This window comes from Schistocerca piceifrons, chromosome 3 (genome assembly GCF_021461385.2).
Source record: "Schistocerca piceifrons isolate TAMUIC-IGC-003096 chromosome 3, iqSchPice1.1, whole genome shotgun sequence".
NCBI lineage: Eukaryota > Metazoa > Arthropoda > Insecta > Orthoptera > Acrididae > Schistocerca > Schistocerca piceifrons.
Genome location: NC_060140.1, coordinates 340,839,304 through 340,857,041, shown reverse-complemented (window position 1 = coordinate 340,857,041; position 17,738 = coordinate 340,839,304). Strand labels below are relative to the sequence as shown.

Sequence of the window (17,738 nt, the reverse complement as noted above, 5' to 3'; positions counted from 1 at the left end):
GTTGGTTGCGAAAGCTAGAATTTTGTGTGTATGTTTGTGTGACTATCGACCTGGCAGCGCTTTCGTTTTGTAAGTCACATCATCTTTGTTTTTAGATATATTTTTCCCACGTGGAATGCTTCCCGAGAGAGAGAGAGAGAGAGAGAGAGAGAGAGAGAGAGAGAGAGAGAGAGATACACCATGTTGAACAGTGACAACAGGTGAGGAAAGGAAGCTGGCCAGGGTAGGTAACCAGAACACTAATGGCCACAAGGCAGAAAAGTCCACTGGTGCACTTGAATTGTAGTCAACCCATATAGTTAATTCCAACACATGGCAGCTAAATTTCAGCAACAGAAACACTCAGTGTTGCTCACAGGAAAACTTCCCCAACAGCGAACCACCAAAACTAACCACACAGCACAAACGGATGTGGCTTGGGTACTTGAAACCACTACTGAAGTTGATGTCCTGGATTGGTGAACCATGAAACTCGTAGCGATTGAACAGCTCCACACATGCTCCGACACTGCACAGGGACCACCAGCGGACCCAGCTGACTGGACCACATGGAGATAATGTACCTGGTCCTCGGCAACCAACCGACTCCTCTCAGAATGCTGACAACATCTAAAATAGTCGTCAGTGGAAATAATGCCAACTACACGCACAACCTGACACTAAGACCGTGGCCCAGCTCAAGCGATGCGTGGCGACCATTGTCGGGTGAGCCATGTTGACGCAGACCTTACAATTCCAACCTGACTGCACTAGTGCTGCATTGCAACTCCCCGACTGGCAGGTCCGGACTGTGCTCCAGATGCATTCCAACTGACTGGCAGCCCGAACTCGCAACCCGAACTCCCCTATGACAAACGACAACTGGGAAGCAATACCAGTCAAGCAAAGACACTGTGAGAGGGGATATATCAGTATGCACTGCTAGCATTGGTCACAGTCAGGCAAAGCAGCAACTCAGTGACAACAGTAATTTAAATTAAAAAAAGGGTGTAAAATACATGATGGCGGGAACACGAGCCAACAGAGCTCAGAAAGTTTCTTTGTATTCAGTCAAAAAGGCCAGCATTTTAAAAGTCTCAGCGTATGTATATGTATCCAGTTAACATATTGTGCTTGCAAGTCCCCTTTCCTGTTAATTAAAGTGCTTTCCAAAGTTCTGATGTTCAGAAATTTATTTCTATATTTTAAAATGTCTGTGAGTTTGAAGCTTATTCCTATTTACTGATTTTATCATTATGAGGCAATCTTCCAGCAAGTAAATGTGTCATTCCTTTTTACTTGCTTTTTAAAGTATACCAAAGTCCACTGTTAGGCAAGAATGAATGCCCAGACCATAGGAACTTCAAATATACAGTTAACATTTTCATGTCAGGTCCTCGAACTCAAATTTCTTCAGAAGAGTCCACAGCCTCAATGTATCATCTAAATGATGAAACCATTTTAACCACTGCAGGCTGTCAGTTTTATTCCTTTGACACATCGTGTATATACATTATATTACTGGCAAGCTTCAGCCTTAGGCCATTATCAGATGTTTGCAATGCAATACCAAGAGTGCAGCTGATAGATAAGATATTAGTTGGTAACATTATGCTTGCGTGTTTCACTTGATAATTAAATTACTCACATCACTTACGTGACATTGGTGAAACATGTGTCACATTTTAAAAAAAATATTTTGTGTTTGTGGGGACAGACAGATATATTATGTTGAATGTTACAGATATGGTCTTGCACGTATCAATCAGATAACAAGAGAAACTTTTATAGTACATCATGTAGCCAAAAACCTTACTAACAGGTAGCTTACTGACCCACGCAATTCATTTAGCAGCGTACTGTGTACTTTTCTGCACTCACACATACACATAACTGTAACAAATCATGGGAACATGCATTAACCAAGGAGCATGCTAAGGCCTGTCATTTTGTAGAGACAAAGTTATCGCCTGAGGGAGCTGCATTCATTTGTCCAGTCTTGTGTACATGTCATTAATTCTTATTAAACTTTTTATATGATAGACTTTGACGATATTTACAATCATTATAGGCATAATTAAACTTCTGTTGTTGTTGGAATGATGCTAAATGGTCTTATTACATTGTTTTAAAAATGGCTTCAGTTTTATAAGCCACTGCTGAAAATAGCCTCTATGCCTATTGTCATTACACAAATCACAAAGTGGCACAACGTTACTGTCCCTCGCTAGTGAGGACTTCACTCACTTCAACTCTGAATCCTCTAAAATGTGCAACTGTGCAGGTAAGTGTGGCTTTGTTCACATGTCTGAATGAATGAGTTGACATCTGTAAAATTAGTTCAATTAACAAACTCTATTTCTAAAAGCTGAGCAGGATACACAAATAGTAAACCATTAAAAGTAAATAAATAAAATGTCTAAGATGGAAGTCATTAAATAATCTTAGCAAACTCCAGAAAATTATAATATTTGAATAGGCGAATTAAAGTTTCTTAATTAAACCAATTCCTTGTAGGTAAAGCATTTGTTTGCCTACCAAGTTTCATGTACTACTACAGTAAAAAAAAATCTGGTTTTATTATGGTATTGTACAATCATATTTGCCAGTGTTGCAGCCAAACCAAATTTCCAATCAATAGAGGGAGTTGACATGTTGTTTTAGACAATAAATAATTATATTTTATACAAATGTAACCCAATAAAGCCTCTGAAGCTCAATTACCTTTGTCATTACTTCATTTAATCACCTTGGTCAGAAAGTCATTTTGATGTGCTTTGAATTATCATTGTTCAATTTGTTTAAAAGCTGTTATTTCCCCATGTGGTATTACAATGCTTTGTTTATGCAGCTGGCTGGAGTTGCCCACATGACTGAACATAATTTATAATGCTGAGAAAACCACCCTATAAACACCCATGCTCAACTTCTGTTGTCCATTGCAGCTAACAGCACAACTGCATATCTGGCATACATACGGCCACTTCCTCCTTACCTCTTATGGCTCACCTCCCACCTGCTTCCTTGTTCCACCCCTTCAGACTCATTATTTGTGACTCACTCTGGTAGGCAATATCACTCTGCCATTTCCTGTCACTTTGCAAACAGAGCTGTCACAAAAATAAATATAAAAAAATTGAGACCAGATAAAAAGAGAAGACTGCTTACATTTAAGGAACTATTTCTGCCATTTTTGTATGGCAGTTTTTTGACTTTAAACTCTAACAAGCTTCATCGGTATCAATCAACTTATAGTTTCATGCAGGAGTGTTCTCTCACTCCACTGGAAAATGTGTACTTGCTCTGAAACAAAACAAACAAGACAGATGATGCTGATTTGTGAATTTACCGAATATGTGTAGTTAATTATGGTCACTGTCAAACAAGAAATAATTTTTGATTACGTATAACTGCATTTGTTACATCCACTGCTCAGAACAATTTCACCATGTCATTTATTATTTTATTTTATTTTATTTATTTATTTGTTTGTTGTGAGACTGCACAGAAGCTCCTTTGTTTTTGCAGCATAACTATGTTAATGTAACTATGTAGTAAACTGATTTTCCACTATCGCTGAGTACATAAATTCTAATAGAACTTGTCACAACACAATAACACACATTAATATACCGTGACAAATAGTTACTTAGTAATGTGACTAAAAAAAGGTTCAAATGGCTCTGAGCACTATGGGACTCAACATCTGGGGGTCATCAGTCCCCTAGAACTTAGAACTACTTAAACCTAACTAACCTAAGGACATCACACACATCCATGCCCGAGGCAGGATTTGAACCTGTGACCATAGCGGCCGCACGGTAATGTGACTATTTGAAGTTCTGTTTGTCAACATATAAGATCATCGATCTTAAACATCCAGGATTTTTCTGATATTTTATCATTGGAGTAAAAAGTTGAGAGTGATCTATACACAAATGATCCAGAGAAGAAAAGCCTCTCTAAAGTTTGATTCAAGTGACACATACGGAACAAGAAATGAAAAGGAGACAACTGTGAGATGGTGCATATTCAAATTTGAGCCTCATGTAGGCAGTCAATTTGTAAGAATGAAGAGCTACTATCACAGTGAATTTATAATAAATAATACATTGTAAAATATGAACTAAGCAAAAAAAAAAAAAAAAAAAAAATGAAGCCATAAGAAATAAAAATCAGAACTGACATCAAAAATATTCTAAAGGAACTTGAACTTCTGGATAGAAAGTCCATCTTACATTAATGTTACAATAATTTTAGTGATTTTGATGTGTGGTAGAGGTGTCATCATTGCTGCAGAAAATTTGATTCATAAGTCTTGAGTTAGACTGAGAATAAGCAGTTTATTTTTGTGCTTCCAGGCCAGTATTATCATACATGTTACTGCAAAGTAGTGATGATGAAGAGCTGCCAGGTTTACAGTCAGAAGATGATGGGCATGATCTTTGTTGATATGTTGAGGTTTTCCAACACTGCCATTTGGTTGGAAACCCACGAGCATTTTATCAGTGGTATGTGGCAGGAAATTCTGCATCCAGACACATTAAAGAGTAATGTTAAATGCCTTATGTACCACCACTTGTAATGAAGGAAAGTGGAAGGTAGTGCATTTGCTAGGTTGTCAGCTGTATACATGTAATGAAATTGCAAGCTATCCTGTTTGTCACAGTCATAACTCACAGAGAGAACTGAACAAATTTAGTCTTTATAATACTTAGCAGACAACTTGTGGAGGCAAAATGAAGTGGTTAATATGTACCATGTTAGGAAATGATTGATCTGGTCACAGTAATGGAATATTTGCATGTAACAACAGATCCACTTCATTCATTCATTCATTCATTGTGTTAAATAGATCTCATCAAGGAGGAAAACCCTCAGTGATATGAAACAAGTCAAAAGTACATATTAACAAAAGATAAGCCAATGATAGAAATTTAATTTGCTCACTGTATTAACAAGTAATAGTTCTATTACTGTAGTATTTAAGGCTATTCATGTTTATGCCAGCTGAATTTAACCAAGTAAATTATTTTGAAAAAAACTTCTGCTTCTGCAGTTATACTGAATAGCAGTTGTTTATCTCTTATCAAAAGGTTTTCCTCACTAACCATTCACCACTCATTACCCATTTACTGTTCTTCATTGTATATACATGAAGATTGACTGATTTATAATTTTGCTTTTGAGTGCATAACTTATTTTACTGAGACAGCATATTCTGAAGATACTGCTGTAAAATAAAAGCACTTTCAAAGATTTGTATGTAGAAGTCATTCTTCAAACAATATTAGACTAAACTTCTTACTTTCCATAAGAAGGCAGATTGTAGATGGCTTTCTATGCTGCTCTGGCTGCCAAGCACTGTGTATTATTTCAAATGTTGTTTGTGAAACAACTTTCAAATGTTTACAGGTAAATGTAGCTGTAACGGCAGACACATTCTTTGGTGCACGGCATGCACTGGAGACACTGTATCAGCTTATTGTGTATGATGACATCAATAAGCAGTTGTTGTTGCTGTCAGAGATAAACCTTTCTGACAGTCCTGCTTTCCCACACCGTGCCATCGCACTTGATACTGCAAGAAGCTATTTCTCTGTTGCTTCCATCAAGAGGACAATTGATGCTATGGCTGCAAATAAACTCAACACTTTCCACTGGCATATCACTGACTCGCACAGTTTTCCATTTGTTTCTGAGACTTTCCCAAAACTTAGTCAATACGGAGCATACTCACCAGAAAAGGTAATTGTTTTTTTAAGAATTGTGGTTGTGTTTTTCGCTTGTAAGGTTTCCTTGTTTTTCCTCATCCATTTTATTGTTTGTTATTTTTGCCTTTTTGTGGAAGTTATTCTTCTACTTGCCTCTTCCAGAGTTGTTAATTTCACACAGTACCTCCTTTAGGCAGAAATTTTTGGTAACAAGAAGAAATAATAAATTAAATTTTTCCTGTGTGTTCTGATTACTTTTTCCTGAACTTCATAAGGAAAGTGCTTGTTTAATTACATCTTCTTTACTAATACTTAGTGGTTTACATAATTATAATAATACATACTTCAATTACTTTTACATACACTTCAATGTAATGGTTAAGTGGTCTAAATAACTGACCTAATATTTATACTACATTTAGGTACTGGTAAGTAATTTTGAGTGAAATTGTATATCATTGCACTCTAATGAGGAGGGAAATAAAAGTTTCGCAAAACTCAATTACATTTCACTCCCAAGAATAGAGTTACACTAGCATCTCATGTATTATTAACTGGAAAAAGCTGAAACAAGATCAGATTTCATCTCTGAAACATAGTCTAATTTCCTCCCATTGATTTTAATTAAGAAATCTGCCAACAGATGTGTTGTCATGTGCCACAAGGCCAAGTCTTGTTTTCACAAAGTTTAATTGAATTATTTAAGTTTGAAGAATGTTCACCAGTATGAATGGCTTCACAAGTTGTAACTTACTTTATACCTCCATCCAGTCATTCGCCAATGAAAGAAGGTTTGAAACAAGGTGAACAGTCCTTAATGATAAATACAGGATCCAAACAGTAATCATTCAAACAATTGAACAGGAAAAGATGGCCATTTATAGTGATAATAGAGGTATTGAGCAGTAGACATGCACACAAATAAAAATATGACCATTCTATGTCAGCTTCTGAATTTGATGTTACATGTACTGCAACTGATTTGAATTGTTAATTATTTGTTACTCAATAGCAATTTAAGTGGTATTACTAAAAATAAGTAAACATTTTTTTTGTTTTCTTGATAGGTGTATACTCCTGATGACATAAAATCAGTTGTGGAATATGCCAGAGTGCGAGGGGTTCGCATTATACCAGAGTTTGATGCTCCTGCACATGTGGGTGAAGGATGGCAGTGGGTGGGAGATAATGCCACAGTATGCTTCAAAGCTGATCCATGGTCTCAGTATTGTGTGGAACCTCCATGTGGTCAACTGAATCCCACTAGTGAAAAGATGTACCAAGTACTTGCTGGTATTTATAAGGACATGTTAAATGTTTTTGACTCTGATGTCTTTCACATGGGAGGAGATGAGGTGAGTAAAAATGAGCTGTGAATTTAAACTCATAAATTTATAATATAATAAACTAACTTGACCCAAGGAAGAATTATAGTTCTATGAAACTAAGTCACAGTATTGGTTAACTGTTGTCAGTTTCTCCAGGGTCAAATGTTGTGATGTAGGCACATTGTCATGAAAAGCAAAACAGCTCTGAGAAGAGGTTCTTCAATAAGCTGTTACAGTTAAGCCTCCACATCCAGCAATAAAGATAAAACATCAGTCATCAACTGCAGAAGAAAACCTTTATTTGGTTCATCTTCAACTTTTATTTGGTTCACTTTAACAATTTTGACAGTTTAAACTGTCATCTTTAGAAGTGAAATAGGTTCAAGTCATTAGTAAGTCAGCATCAAAATAAAAATCAGATGGTGGTGTCTTTTGCTACAGATTCAGTGTTTTATTGTTTCTGTAACAAAGGACACCACCATCCAATTCTTATTTTGACATTGCCTAACTCATGATTTGAAGCAATTTTGCTTCAGAAGATGACGGTTTAAACTGTCAAAATTGGTAAAGTGAACCAAATAGAGGTTTCCTTGTGCAGCTGATGACCGACTTTTTACCCTTATTGAAATATTCTGCAGCTGCTGAACTACAGCTACGAATAAAATCAGAATTTTTGACTAACAGTAACTTATTAGTTAGGATGAATGAGCATGGACAGAGGGTGTATAGTGGCAACACAAATGAATGTAACAACCTCGGTTACTGTTTCACCACACATGCCACCTGGATTCTTCTCCCAACACCAGTGTCTCAGAACTCCATAAATGAGAACAGGCATTACATGTCCTTGGTTCTCACTGCCCACCTGGCTTTAGCCTATGTCAGTTTCTTCAGTCTCAGTATTCCTTCTAAGTAGCTATATCTTTTTTCATCCCCTGTTAGTTTTCTACATTTTTATTTTCTGGCTTGTCTATTCCCTATTCCCCCACCTCTAACATATATTTCTGCTCTTACTAACTCTCGCACTTTTTTTGTCAGTAATCTCTGTCTGCTTATTACCCTATCTTCCACCTTTTAAGCTCTCAGGTTTTCAGATCTCGTCCTGTGGAGACCCCAACAATTAGTCTTTCCTTCTCATCCCATGTGGTAAGTCTCCCCTGACCCATGGTTCTGGGTGACTTTTACATAGCTATCCCCATTTTCTAAACCTCAGCAGTTCTTTTTCTTTATCCCTTTCCCTTCCCCTTCAACCCTTCTGTTAGTTGGAGCCATGGGCTCAAAAAGCTTACATATTTCCTTAACTTTCGTATGTGGTTACTTCTGCTGCCATTTGGTGAACAGATCTTTTTTATCTATCCAGTTATATTTTCAAAAACTGATTATTTTCTTTAATATAGGAGCAGACAGTATTCTCCCATCCAGAAGGAGCAATGAGTATATTGTTTCAGCTCAATCAATGGCTAAAAAATAGTCATAATACAATCCCCCCACGTCTGTAAATTACTCATTGCTAAATTACTCATTGCTAAATTACTCATTGCTAAATTACTCATTGCTAAATTACTCATTGCTAAATTACTCATTGCTAAATTACTCATTGCTAAATTACTCATTCCCCTCTCCCTATGGGTAATAGTTTGTTTTCCTAGTGATTTTTTTCCCCATTGTTTGATTTTTCAGGGTGCTTCAACAACTAAAATCATAATTGAACTGAAAAGTTTTCTTTGCTATATGTTGTACTCATTTCTAGACTGTATATCTACACCTACATTTATACTCTGCAAACCACCTGAGGTGCATGGCAGAGGGTACGTCCCATGATATCAGTTATTAGTGTGTCGTCCTATTCCATTCACATATAGGGTGCAGAAATAATGCTTGTCTGAATGCCTCTGTGCGTGCAGAAATTATTCTAACCTTATCCACACGATCCCTATGTGAGTGCTACATGGGATATTGTGGTATATTCCTTAAGTAATCATTTAAAGCCAGTTCTTGAAACTTTGTTAACAGACTTTCTTGGGATAGTTTGTCTATCTTCAATAGTCTTCCAGTTCAGTGCCTTCAGTATTTTTGTGACATGCCTCCATGAATCAAGCAAACCTGTATTTGGCCCCCACATTTGAGCAATATTCTATATGTTACATATATTGCTGGTTTATTACTAAAGTCCTTCCAAACACCCATATTTAAATTGTTTACAAATATGTAATATACAAAGAACATTTTCACACGCAGCGCATACATGATGTAAAGTTTTGATAAAATTCCACATGATTTTGCATTTTTGCGATGCAAAATAATCTCTACACTCATTACCATTTTATTTTCTTAGGTCAACATGAACTGTTGGAACACATCTGAAGTGATAACAGACTGGATGGATGCAAATGGCATACCTCGCACAGAGGAAGGCCTTCACGAATTGTGGGACAGATTCCAGAGCCGAGCATACTCTTTGTTGGCAGAGGCAAATGGAAAGAAGGAGATACCCGTCATACTGTGGACTAGCACTCTCACAGATGTGGCTCATGTTGACAAATATCTTGACAACAAACGTTACATTATACAAATCTGGACTCGTGGCACAGATCTGGTAATACCAGAACTTATCAGGAAAGGATTTAGAGTAATTTTCTCTAACTATGATGCTTTGTATTTTGATTGTGGGTAAGTGTTGTTTTATTCATACCCATTTTTAAGTAAAAATTGTTTTGCAACCTCAAACTAATTAGTGTTGAAATGTCAATACATCAAAACAATGTTGCATATCTTTGATACTGTGATAAATACAGCCTAATTTTCCTACAGGTTTATTAGGTTACTCTATTGTTTGACATTGTATTACATGACTGTGGTAATATCACTCATATTACATTGGAAATTTTGATTTCATGGAACTAATGTACACATCAGTTTAACATCGTGTGTTTGGCTAAAAAGTCGCAACTAAAATGCTCTTACAAATTGAGCAGATTTAAAGTTAAGATCAGATATCTTTCTGCACTTATGTCATTTATTTTACCCCTTTCCAGCAAATTTTTGTACTCACAGCATTCTCGCCAGCCCTTATTTATACACACAATATGGAAACACATCAGACCTTGTCTGATATTGGAGCTGTAATGGAAAATTGTAGGATTAAAATATGTACACAACTAAGCTATAACTACAATGTTTGAAGTCATCCTAACTCAGGATGATTTTTTTTTTATTATTTCTCCAAGAAAATATTGTTTCTGGTGTGAAATAAGGGTTTAACAATGATTTTTTGGTACGTTCACGTCCTTATTTGAAAGGTGTGTTCCAAGAATAGCTAATAAAAATTGGTCATTCCAAGGAACAACAGCCAATAGATACCACCTGCTATCAGAGTATTGAGGCAAACTCTAAAACATCTGTCAAATAAAAAATTACAAAAAAATACACGCTTCGCAGACTACGTTAAGACTTATAAGAACTGTAGTTTTCAAGTAATACACAGAACTGATACAAGTAACACAGATACAGCTTTACTCATATACCTCTGAATAATAATGGAAATAAGCCTCTCATGACTCCACACATGACAAGACAAAAGAATCATACAGAAGGTGCAACATTAGTGATACACAGAACAACTGATGTGAATGATACAAACAAAAAGAACATAGTGAGAGTGGGTCAGCACTGCTCTGAATGTACTATGTAGCTGTAAGTCACCAGTAAATGGTACACTAGAGACCATGTTGTGTGCAAGCTTCCTACAGGAGGCCTCTAATGGCTGGTCTGTGCTGATACAGTGGGCAGTTCATTTAAGTACACGTGCACGGTGACCCTACACTTGACGCAGCCTGCTGCTATGGACTTGAGGCTGGAGCAAGACTGGCACCCGGTGGCAGGAAGCTGGAACCACAGGGTGCCACACATGGAGGAGGCACCCAATGAGATGGGGGTGCCTCCACGGCAGGCGATGACAGGCTCGACGGGGAGAGTTGAGGGACAGGCTGTGGTGACAGGCACCGCACTCACATACTAGTAGCTTCTGGCAGTGAGTGGGAGCACAACTTATCAAATTGGTGTGCCGCCAGCCTGTTGGCCATACGGACAGCATGAAGATGGCATCCTCTGTGGCAGAAAATAGTGGCTCGTTTCCATTTGTGCCAGCGACAAAACCCTCACACCCATACCAGCGATCCTGGCATGAAGGGGTTGGACTAACCCAACTTTGGCAGGTGTGGCACAGGCCACAGAAGGTGGAGGAGCATGTGTGGCTGCTGGTTGTAAAGAAACTCAGCCAGGCTCCGCTCCCCCATAGGCGTGGAGTGATACGTGCTCAGCAAACAGAGAAGGGCATCGTCTGATGAAGATTCCATAACAAACTTTTTCATTTGGGACTCAAAAGCACGCACTAGTTGTTCCACCTCACTATTTGATTGAGGATGGAATGGTGTGGTTGTAACAAGATGAATGCTGTGATGGTAACAAAATAGCTGAAAGGTGTGAGAAACGAACTGGGGCCCATTATTGGAAACTAAGGTACAGACCAACCCCTCAATAGAAAAAACCCTCAAGAGCATACAAACTGTGACCTGCACGATAGGAATGTCTGCTCTGGGAGAGAGATCTTCTGTGGACAACAGCAAAACACCATGAAAACATAGCGATACTGTAAGGAAAAATAGTTGACGGGAAGGTCCAAAGCCTGACCTGGCAGTTCATCTGGCCAGCCCTGTTTAAAAAACAGAACCCCCCCAGCAGAGACCTGTGTCAGCGGCAATGGCACCTGCTATGCATGAGTCCATAATTGGGAAACCATCAATTGCAACCTGTGTTTCAGTATCAAGATGGAAGTAAAGCAATTCTTCAGGATCAAAGTTGGGATCAGGACCCACAGGAGGGTGGATGAGGCATCCACACTGGAATGTTTAGATGTAGGTCAAAAATGTATTTCATAATTGTAGCAAGACAAGAACACTGCCCAGCATTATACACAGTGTGCTGCCTTGTTAGGCAAGAAAATGTGAGTGTTAAACAACGAAACTGAAGTTTTATAGTCAGTAATAAGGTGGAACTTGCAAGATATACAAAAAATGTGAAATTTCTGGAGAGCATAGACTATGGCAAGAGCCTCTTTTTTTTTTCTCCTGAGTGTAACACTGATGGGCAGCACTGAGAGATTCTGAGGTGAAAACAACAGGCTGTTCAGAACCGTCAGCATATCAGTGTGCTAGGACCATGTGAGGCTGTACACTGAAGCATCAGTTACCAAAATTATGTGCTGGTGTGGAGAGAATGTAGCTAAACAAGGGCCAAGAATAATTTGAATTTCAACATTTGAAAAGCACGTTCACATTCTGGTCTCCAGCAAAAGGTACATTCTTGTGCAACAAGACATGCAACAGGAGGGTCAAAGTGGCCATCCCTGGCAGGAATTTATTGTAGTAGGCTATCTTCTCTCAGAAGGCCTGGAGCTCCTTCATGGTCAAGAGCTGAGGCATAGACATAAGAGCAAAGATGTGGTCTGTCAGAGGGGAATTCCATCCTGCGAGACCTTGAATCCCAAATAAACAACAGAAGGTTGGAAAAACTGACATTTTGCGAGGTTACACCATAAGACAGAAGACACATTGCACATATTTTTCAAGTGATCAGCTGTGGAGGAGCCTGTGACATCATCATCATCCAGTTAATTAATGCACCCAAAAAATCATTGGAAAACAACAGGGGTGCTAGCCACACCAAAAGAAAGGCACAAGTATTGATACAGACCAACCAAACCAGAAGTCACTGGGATTGTTCATCCACAGGTACACTCAGACACACTTCACACAAATCAATTTTGGAGAAGTACTGTCCACCCAATATTTTTGCCAACATTTCCTCCTGGCTTGGGAGAGAATGTGTATCCATGATAAACTGCATGTTGACAGTAATACTGAAGTCACCACAGAGGTATAGTTTCCCCGATGGCTTCCGAACTACAACTAGCAGAGATGACCATTCACAAGTTATAACAGGTTGCATCACCTCTGTCCAGTTCTGCTTTCACTTGCTCTTTCAGAGTGACAGGAATAGGACATGTGTGACAAGAAAAAGGCCAGGCCATGGATTTCTAAGAAATATGAGCAGAAACATTTGTAGCAATCACTATACCCTCTAAAACAAGTCCAAAAACCCCTTACACAGTGTTTCCAATTGAGAATATGATACTTGATCAGACACAATGTGAACTGCATCAGTGAAATATGCCTGAAATGTGTCCATCCCAAACAAGTTCTCAACACCATAAAAAATGTAATGGAGCAAACCATTGACTTGTAAAAGGCAGATATCATTAACTGCCCCAACAGCTGTGACTGGTGTCAATGGCAGCAAGTCTAAACTCGCTTAGCTTTCAGAATTCAATTACATCACTAAATCACTACAGCACCTGTGTTGGCCTGCTGCCAGAGCACATGGTGTAAAACAGTTAACTCAATAAACAACTTGGGAGAAGTCACAAGCATTGGAGTCACACAGCCTACATCCATGTACATATCCTGAGCAACCTTTGGTAAATGATATATGGAGGTGATGTAGCCTTTCTTCTGGCAAGCATTACAAGCAGCCCAGTGCTTAGGACACGCTGAATATTCACTATGGACAAAATGGAAATGACAAGACTGAAATAGAGAATGCTGATGCTGGTACTGTGGCGGTTGTGGCTGCTTGGGCCAGCCTCAGCCAGCCTTGGTGTGCCCAGCACTGGGCCCAAGTGTTTACCATCGCCACTGTTGCTTCCTCATGCAAGCTATCTGTTGTCCTAGTGGGCACATCTTGTGACACTATTCCCACATTGCCCCATGCTTCAGTTTGGTCAACCACTGCCTCAGAAACTTTGAAAGATTGTGCTATTTGCAAAACTTCTGCCAATGGGAGTTTTCACAGAGTAAAACCTTCTAGTGCACTTCCTTGTCTGGATCTAAACAGATAATTGTATTGCACACCATAGTGTCTGCATAAGAGTCATCACAGTATCAGTAATGAACTGACACTTATGGCTAAGGCTGTGAGTTTGACTGCTCAGGCCCTGTATGACTGGTTTGATTTCTTGTGGCACTGGTAGAATTCAACTCGTGCTGCTGTGACATGCATTCATTTGTGATGATAGTTGGACAATAGACTGCACATGCCATCAAAAGTAAGAGCTGCTGGTTCTTGTAAAGGGACAAGCTGACACAGTATTTGGTACAACTTAGGTGGAATCCATGGGAGAATAAGGCTTTGCACAAATTAGAGTCTGTCACACCGAAAGCCAAAAAATTCTGTCAGAGTCTTTTTTCATATGCTTCCCAATCCTTGACTGAATTGTCATGAGGAGGAAAAGTGGGTGGAGAGACCAGAGGAACAGTACCCTGCCTATTAATGGAAGTTGACAAAGTGTTCACTGCTGAAGTAAGCTGTTCAATCAGGGCCAATAGCATGGCATCCATAATGTCTAAACTTGATGAAACCGCACTTAAAGATAGTATATGTGGAAACTGCTCCAAATTCATTGTCGATCATGTAATAACCAAGTAATACATGAGACCGATCCAAGTAACACAAATATGGCTTTATTCATAAACTTCTGAACAATAATGGAAATAAGCCTCTTGTGACTCCACATGTAACAAGACAAACGAATCATACAGAAGGTGCAACATAAGTGATAGACAAAACAATTGATGTTAGTGGTACAAACTAAAAGAACATAGTGGGAGTGAGTCAGCGCTGCTCCATCCACATACAGGCACGAGTCACCAGCAGACAGCATGGTGGAGACTGTGCTGTGTGCATGCTTCCTGCAGGTGGCTTCGAGTGGCTTGCCTGCACTGATACAGTTGGTGGTTTATTTAAGTACACATGTGCAACGAACATACACTAGGTGCACTCACTCACATGCTCTAGTAACCAGATACAGCAAAAATATTTATAGGGGTGTGATTAACAAAGCTAAAACAATGCACAATGATAAAGTAATTTTAGGGTCAGCAAACACATCAAAAGCAATATGAAACGTAGTAAAAAAAGGAACAAACAAAAATATTAAAATTCAACATGGCATTGTTTTAAACAATGATCACGGTGTATTAGTCAGAAATCTTACTCTAGCAAATTACGTAAATGACTGCTTTGTAAGTACTCCAGTTAACCTGTGTAAAAATTGCCTTAGGAACAGAGGAACCTCTGTTCTGAGCGAAAAAAGTGTCAGTTCAATATTGTTATGCCCCACAAATAAATCGGAAGCTCTAAGAATAATAAAAAGAATGAGGAATAAAAGTTTTTTAGGGACTGACAAAGTACCTGGTTCACTCGTAATAAAATGTGCTAGTGTCATATTGAAACTACTCTCACACATCATAAATATATCATTATCGGAAGAGGTGTTTCCTCAAAGAACAAAAATGTCAAAAATACAATATTGTTATATGTATTTTCAAAAGTAATGGAGACAGTCGTGAAACATAACATTACAAATTTCCTTGAAAAATTCAATGTCTCATCTGTACACCAACATGGTTTTTGCTAAGGATTGAGCACAGAATCAGCTATTACCCATTTCATTGAAAATATCATAATGGGGCTAGACACACACAACAGTACAATAGGAATAAATTTGGAATTATTGAAGGGATTTGGTACTGTCCAACGTGATATCTCACTAGACAAACTAGAAGCTATTGGTATATGAGGAGTTGAGAAAAAATGATTTCAGTCTTATCTTCATCATAGAAGACACATAGTAGGAACTACCTCAGCCAACATTAAAAACCAAAGCATTAAAACTTCCTGGCAGTTAAAACTGTGTGCCACACCTGAGACTCGAACTCAGGACCTTTGTCTTTTGCAGGCAAGTGCTCTACCATCTGAGCTACCCAAGCATGACTCATGACCCGTCCTCACAACCACAATTCTGCCAGTACCTCATCTCCTACATTCCAAACTTCACAGAAGCTCTTCTGCGAAGTTAGTTCACAAAAAGATCAACAACCAACTAAAAATCGTGTGTTTTCTTATATATTGCAGTAAAGGCAACAAAATGAGGCAGAATCTCACACATTGACATCATCACATAGGAATGACATAACACACACAAAACGCACTTGAAAATGGGAATCATTTCCTGAAACGCATCGTGCGAAAAATTAAATAAAGAAAATCATGACTGCTGGCAGACGAGCTATTCATAAACAAAGCTATTGTTTTCACAGTTGCAGGCTTTCAGAACCATTTATAATGGATCAAATCAGAAGTTTTAGGGGATTAATGGTATAGCCAACCAATGGATAATGTTGTAGCTAGCCAAAAGAATACAGAGAGTTTTACTTAGCGATTCAGCCAATATAGTCAGAGAACATAATTCTAACTGAGGAGAAATCATGCATGGCTCAATCTTAGTTCCACTATTGTTCCTCATACATGTAAACAATCTTCCATCTAATATACAACAGGCAGAGTTAGTTCTTTTTGAAGATGACACTGGTACTGTAATCAGTCCAAGCTACAAGTAGAAACAGAAGAAATGGAAAACAAAGTTATTAAAAGTATCATTGACTGGTTTTCTCCAAATGGTCTCACCCTCAGTTTTAAAGAGACTCAACATATTCTGTTTCATACATTTAGGGGCACTACACCAATGGTAAGTGTAGTAAATAGTGAGGAAATAATAAATAGGGTGGAAACTTCAAAATTCTTAAGTGTCCACATTGATTAGAATTTAAACTGGAAAAAGCACATATTGGAACACCTATAAAATAACTTAGTTCAGCCACATTTTCACTTACAACTATTGCAGATATTGGGGCAGGACAAATCACTAAGTTGACATATTTTCATTGAATGCCACATGGAATAATTTTCTGGGGTAGCTCTCTTTCTTAAAGATAATTCCTCGTTCTGCAAAAATGTGCTGTAAGAATATTACGTGGTTCTCACCCACAATTATCTTGTAGACATCTGTTTAATGAGTTGGGAATTCTGACTACTCCTTCACATTGTATTCATTACCTCAAGAAGTTTGTTCTAAATAATCCACTAAAGTTCAAAAAGAACAATGATGTACATAATTACAATACCAGAAGGAAAAATAAAATCAATTACTCCAAATTAAGTTTGTCTTTAGCACAAAATGCTGTGTACAATGCTGAAATAAAATTTTTTTATCACTCACCCTGTGATATAGAATGTCTGACAGACAGCAAAGTAAAATTTGATAATAAACTGAGAAATTTTCTCCTTGACAACTCCTTCTACTCTGTAAAAGAATTTCTATTACTGTAATGTGTAAAAGGTGGAGGGTAGGAGTTACTAACTCACATCCCTATCTTTTTTCTTTTTAGAAGAAAAAAAAAGCCTTTGAAATGTTCATACTGTAACCATATGTACAAATTAATTTGCAATGTGAATATAAAATGTCCCACTCCCTATCATTATGATCTATTGTGCAAAATGATACATGAAAAGTATAACTAACGAACTAACTGAAAGTAACATGGAGGTTGGGAAAAGATGCAGCAATAATGCCATGCAAGTAGAGGAAATAAGTAACTGGAGAAGATCATTAGTTTATACAATTAAGTATGTGGAAATAAGACAGAGGTTCATTGATTTTTTTTCCAATAATACTTTGTGTTTTCATTTGGAAATTTGCAGAACAATAAATGACAAGAGGCAAGGCAGTATCTGAAAGCATAAGTGTTGTAAAGATATGAAG

General features: G+C 38.0%; 1 protein-coding gene across 3 annotated transcripts in view; it reads left to right on the top strand.

Moving 5' to 3' along the window:
• Window positions 1–17,738, top strand: part of LOC124787841 (chitooligosaccharidolytic beta-N-acetylglucosaminidase) — a 218,769-nt gene that overhangs the window by 199,405 nt on the left and 1,626 nt on the right. For all 3 annotated transcript variants that reach the window (XM_047254788.1, XM_047254787.1, XM_047254786.1), the window contains exons 4-6: window positions 5,395–5,727; window positions 6,761–7,048; window positions 9,357–9,691. In XM_047254788.1, coding sequence (XP_047110744.1) covers window positions 5,395–5,727; window positions 6,761–7,048; window positions 9,357–9,691 — 956 coding nt within the window. The remainder of the gene's footprint in view (window positions 1–5,394; window positions 5,728–6,760; window positions 7,049–9,356; window positions 9,692–17,738) is intronic.